The sequence below is a fragment of the Lineus longissimus genome, chromosome 18 (assembly GCF_910592395.1).
Source record: "Lineus longissimus chromosome 18, tnLinLong1.2, whole genome shotgun sequence".
Classification (NCBI taxonomy): Eukaryota; Metazoa; Nemertea; class Pilidiophora; order Heteronemertea; family Lineidae; genus Lineus; species Lineus longissimus.
The window spans coordinates 10946692-10952691 of record NC_088325.1 but is presented as its reverse complement, the minus strand read 5'-3'; the positions used below and the strand labels follow the sequence as shown (position 1 = coordinate 10952691).

Here is a 6000-nt window from a genome sequence, read left to right as displayed (position 1 = left end):
GAATATATCAACCAAGACACTGACACACATTTGGATACCACTCCAAGAATTAAAAAATCTAAATCCAAAGCCGCATTATTTCATAAAAGAAACGACCCTTGGCAAAAATAGTGTCATTAGGGATTACTGATAATACTGATATAACTGATATAATCCCCATCCGATAAGGTGATAATACTTCATAATCCATCTTCATTTTTACGGAAAGCGAGATAATCTCTTAAGTAGCCACTTGACAAACTGCATCCAACCTAAGCTTATCTGCGCATGCCTCGCACTAGGGTATAAATTGTCCCTCGCTCAGTCGGAACCCCAGACATTCCAGCGACACAAGATGTTTCTTAAAACTTGTTTGTGTCTCCTCTTGTTAGGCCATGAGGTAAGTCTCGATTTAAAACACATTTGAAAAAAATATATATTTGACGTTACTCAGGATTTCTTATTTCTGCTTCCACTTACCCTTAGAAGTGAATCTTCGTCATTTCTTTAAAAGCGATGTTTTTTCTTCATGCCGACTTACAAGCGGCGAACATCAATCCTAAACTCTCCTCCTTTAAGGATAGATTACGCAAAACGCTGGTAGATCGGCTTGGGTTTCTTGAATGCATCACACTTTTTACAGCTTGACGGGAGAAGGGGCATAACCGTTGAAATGACCTTTATATGTTGCTTTGTTTTGCGATAGTGGTGAACTCAACACAAAAGTTGTTTTTTGTCTCTTTAATATCAGAATATGCTTTTTCACAAACCAAAAACAAAGTAATGATAAAGACAGCATTGAAAGATACATTTCCATCAGGACAACAGTGTGTCGTCCCTATTAACACTCTGGTTGATAGAGCGATACTATATTTATCGGCAAGAGTATAAGGGACAATATTGTCCGAATCAAGTTGTCCTAAACTTGGTTTGATATCTGTTGTCATCCCAGATCGGGAATCAAAATCATAAATCATAAATTCCCAGCATGACGCGGTTCGGGGGTAATTCGTGTTTCTTCCATCGTTCCTCCGAAAAAAACTACCCACTTCCAGCATTGTTGCCCTTCGAATCTAGAAAAGAACTGGGCGTGCAGTGGACAACGTTCAGGCACCATATAGCTCTGCTTAGATTGCAAAGACAGCGCCAAGACGTATAATATTCAATACACGGTCAAAATATTTGTTTCGTTTACTTCATTCAGCCCACCGAATGGCGGTTTTAATGCTAAACTTCGGTCATAATTATGTTCACAAAAAGCCCCAGATCCGAATCGGATACTTAAGAGACGCGGTGCATATATTTCTTTTTTTAGGCCTGGTGCAACATGCCTGGGCTGCCTGGAGGCATGCCTGGGATTGCAGGAGGTGGATCCGTCCCTGCTGCTGCTGCTACGAATGCCGTTAAAGGTAATGCCGCTAACACCATTGGCGGCATACCTGGCATGCCTGGAGCGCCAGGCATGCCCGGAGGCATACCAGGCGCTCCAGGTGCTGGAACCACACAAACAGCAACGGGAACTACTACCACCACAACTGCAGGACCAGTGATGGCTAATTTGGTGAGCATCACATGCAAGCAGAATGCGGTTGAAAACATCAATGCACAATAAAGAAAGTTGGATGCTGCTACGCATGTTGCTAATGGTTTGGTCAATTTCTCTGCTTCTGTCAATGACTAAAGGCCGCTTTACACATGCAACTTTTTCCAAGGAAACATGGAGAAACATTGAGAAACATGAAACATCGAGAAACCTTACCTTGGACGTTTACACAGTGAAACACTATGAAACAAAAGTCCACTCATATGCATTTGACTTGTCACTTTTAGCCATTTTGGACATGGAGTAAAAATCACATGGCTTTTTATCACAGTCTGATTGGCCACAGAGTTGAAATGTAATCGACACTTGTAGAAACTTCATGTTTCTCCTAGTTTCACAAGGTTTCAAGAAAGGGGTTTCATCATGTTTCTTCATGTTTCTTGACCAGTTCACACATGCAACATGAAGAAACTTTTAGGTTTCATGGTTCAAATTACATAGCCTGTCAGTCAAGTTTCTCTTTCTCCTAAAAAGTTGCATGTGTAAACCGGCCTTAATTGTATCACATGACACCGCAGGTGGGGAGCTTAAACATAGGCTAAAACCGCTGCGGCTGTTGCGGTTAAGGTGGAAATAACTCTACCCGAGCGGTGTTCATTGAGACAAACAATACGATTTATTTTGGATATTTCCAAAACTCCTCGATCCTACATTTGTGTATATCTATCAGTATAAAACATAATTTACGAGAGTCGCGTTAAGGAATTAGCACAGGACATTTGCACTTCGTCGTCGTTATTTGGGAAGCCCGCCAAATATTGCCTTAGACAAAGGGCAATATTTGATTAATGGTCTCTATGTTTAACTCATATCTGCAACTTGGTGTTTGTTCTTCAAGAATACCGGAACCAACAATCAACAGGCGAGCCAGAAGTCGAACCAACTGACCCAAAACATGGTTGCTTCCAACACTATCGGAGGACATGCTTTTCCCCCCGCTGGTGGCCCACTAGGTGGTGGGATGGGTATGTGTTTGATCTAGGATAACTAGGATCATTTATGGATCGGCCGTATTCAGTTCCTAGGAACTTGTACAAGGTCTATATCTGGAATTTCCTAAGAATTGGTATTGTATTTTCGTTATGCCATGAATATTGCAAATAACCCAACACAATTTATAATAAAAAAATCGTTGTTTAATAAGACATTGCCTCTTTTACTTTACTAGAAACGATAAAATCATTTAAACCATGCGGTTATCCTTCATGCATAATTTAACGTAATACATCATACTACCCAAATACCTTTAAGAGTGTGATAATTTATCATAATTGAGCACTTCTGAACTAAAACACCATGGTGACCTTCACCAAAAGTGCAAGACTCCCAAATGAACATAAAATATAAATTTCTTTGACGCTCTGTTATCTATCTTTGTTGTCACTTACAATACATGTTTTTTTCTACTTTCAGCCTCTAAATGTCCAAGCTGCCCCATCGTTAGTAATTCCGATTCGCAATGCAAGAATGTCATCAATGATAAAACAAGGTATACTTGCCAGCCTGGTTACGAAGGGAACGGCGAGAAGGACGAAATCACTTGCAATATGCAAGGCAAATGGGAGCCTGACCCATTCAGGTTTCAATGCCAAAGTAAGTCTTAGGGTTTCAACCTTTGGTGGTGAGTTGGCAGTGATTTCCATACCTACCAAGGGCTATACTAGGTGAAAACCTTCGATAAAAACCTTAAAGGTCCTTCTATTCAGATCCTATTCAGTCGAGGTACACTGCCATTGTATAGGATATTTGGTAAATATTTTACATGTGCCCGTAGGCGGTGAGTTCCGATGCAAAAGCAATTCCAAAGAAAATAAAACAACTGCGGTAAATGAATTCAAAACCGTCAAACTCATCAAACATCAGGTATATTATACGTGGTCATTAACACAACAACATTATATAAGAGGTACAGCGGAAAAGAGAGTTTACTCTAAAATGACTAGGGTCGATCAGAGTCTTTCAAAGACTCTGGGTTCGATTAAGTGGCTGTGTTGCATCCGAACTCTGAATGGAAAGTGTTAAAACAAAATAAAACCTTGATATGTACGTAGTTTGCATATATGTGCTTTATTTTACAACGAGTTGGCAAAAACTTTGGAAATATTGTATGTAATATTTTCTTCCAACAAACTAAATTTATGATAACTTTTCCCTCCACCAAACTTCTACTTCTTTCTGTTTTTCATAGGGAAGATGTGCACCAACGCACCAACGGTTGTAAATGCCTATGTTGATGGCCCGAAGACTGTCGCTACCAATCAAGTCATTAAATACAAATGTAACGTCGGGTATCGAAGCACAAGCACAGTCATGACGGTTGAATGTGAAGACCAGACAAAACAGTTCAAAACGCCAAACTTCAAATGCGACAGTAGGTTGTTCTTCTATTGTGATCATCAGGAATATCAACACCAGCATTATCCTACCTGGTAGTTAGATTGACACCCATTCAGAGCTCAGATCATTCATAACATTCGGTTAATCACCATTGGACAACGTCCTTGTCCTGGAATATCCGGGACCACTGCTAGCAGCCCGCCAAATGTCGCTGTATTCGTCGTACAAACCCCGAAAATGCTAACAAGTTGATTGTCGCTGTGGTGGTTGTGGATTGGGTGGAGTTGGGACTGGGGGTTGGGGGTAGGGGTCAACTTAATACTGCGTCCGGAGTGTAGTCGATTGCCTGGGTATTTGTTAGACTGTTGGACTGGTTAATTAAGAAGCGCCTTGTGGTGTAAAGCAGGTTCCTGCACTTTGTTTACATATAACCCCCTTGGTGATACTTTCAAAAATTATCCAACACTTTGTAAAAGTGTGAATTATAATATTTCAGGATCAAGTTTGCTTGGATTAAATATGGTAATGAGGTTGGATACATTAATTAAAAAAGGACAGGTTTAGTGCATTGAATATATTTTGATCCAACCTTTTCCCTATTATAATATTTCATATTATCATACCTCATTAGTATGTGGGCCAATCATGTCGCGTCATTCGCCGTCACGTGCCATGCGATAATCTTTTTGTGAAGACTGATATTTCGATTTCTGAATTTCAGAGATCGACTGCGGGCGACAACCAACCCTCCATAACGGGAACACACAGACCCAACTGACCGTCCATAACACCCAGCTCACTTACCAGTGTAACACAGGTTACAAAATAGAAAACGCTCATGGCATTGTTTGTGGGGATGACGGGAAATGGGCGCCATCTATCGGCGCAATGAAGTGCAATTGTAAGTTATTTCATAATACAAGCGTTCGGTTTAATTTACAAAAAAGTTAATTTACGGATAGTCGAATTATCTATGGCTGGACTAAAGAAAGGTTTCCCATCTCATCGAGGCCAGTTATAATCACTAAGCTATTTGCGTTTTTACCAGGGATTGATGACTTTGCAAAGCATTGACCAGATACATCGGTAATTCAAGAAGTCGCTTCCAAAACCCCTTTGACATCCGTTCAGAAAAACAAAATTAACTTGAATTTGAGAATTACCTATGACATACCGAATATAAATTCCAATGATGCCGTTGGGTTGACTGATATACAAATCCTACAAATGCTAGTTTCCGCGAATGTACATATTACACAATAATGTCACTACGGCGGTGTCTTCCAGATCAGGCAACTTTTAACTTGAAAATAGTTGTGTACATGGCACACAGGTACATACAATGAAAACAAACATCGTACGCCTCTAATGAGGCAAGGTTCCACATATAACATGCGTTGTATCAAATTTAAAGCAGAGAATTGACGTTTTTTTATACGCCTTTGTTTCGTACGTTTAAACAAAACAAATGTATCCGCTCAGATAATGTTGCCCATTTCAGTGGTGGAGTGCCCAGCACTTACTAAGCCGACTTTTCCTGAGAATGCAGATGTGATTGAGGGCGGAAACTACCGAAAATGGAAGAGCACAGTCACTTATAAGTGTAAAACCGGATTCGTTGGTAATGGGCAGACAAAGACGGCGAGATGTAACGCTCAAGGCAGTTGGGAGCCGACCCTCGCCGACATATACAAGAGCTTCAAGTGCATTAGTGAGTATGATCTGAACTAAAAAGACAAACTTTAGACCGCCTAATTTCAGCGCCTGTTCATTTTGGCGATGGGCAAAAATTCCCAGATACATAATTAAAAAGAAATTAAAATTTTTGAGGATTCAGAAATATGATTCTTATTTTTGCGAAATGAGGCATTACTCGGCGCTCATAAACTCACTAGCTGTAATTTGATTTTGCTGGGTTGATCTGAGTTCTCCAAACTATTAGCAATTTCATTCTTTTGGAGAAAATAGTTGACGATGGCGCTGCATGCGCTCGTAATCGGGCTAACCAGTATATATTCAAATTTACTAACCGATGCGGAATGACTTCTCGAGCAAAATTATGTGCTCATACCGACATTGTC

The 6000-nt window shown here is 40.2% G+C and overlaps 1 protein-coding gene across 1 annotated transcript in view; it reads left to right on the top strand.

Moving 5' to 3' along the window:
• Window positions 1–1462: 1462 nt before the first annotated feature.
• The window catches only part of LOC135502265 (sushi, von Willebrand factor type A, EGF and pentraxin domain-containing protein 1-like), a 30567-nt gene continuing 26029 nt past the window's right edge, over window positions 1463–6000 (top strand). Inside the window, exons 1-6 of the mRNA XM_064794945.1 lie at window positions 1463–1540; window positions 2421–2547; window positions 2996–3175; window positions 3771–3953; window positions 4641–4820; window positions 5421–5630. Of these exons, the coding sequence (XP_064651015.1) occupies window positions 1529–1540; window positions 2421–2547; window positions 2996–3175; window positions 3771–3953; window positions 4641–4820; window positions 5421–5630 (892 nt within the window). The 5' untranslated portion in view covers window positions 1463–1528. The remainder of the gene's footprint in view (window positions 1541–2420; window positions 2548–2995; window positions 3176–3770; window positions 3954–4640; window positions 4821–5420; window positions 5631–6000) is intronic.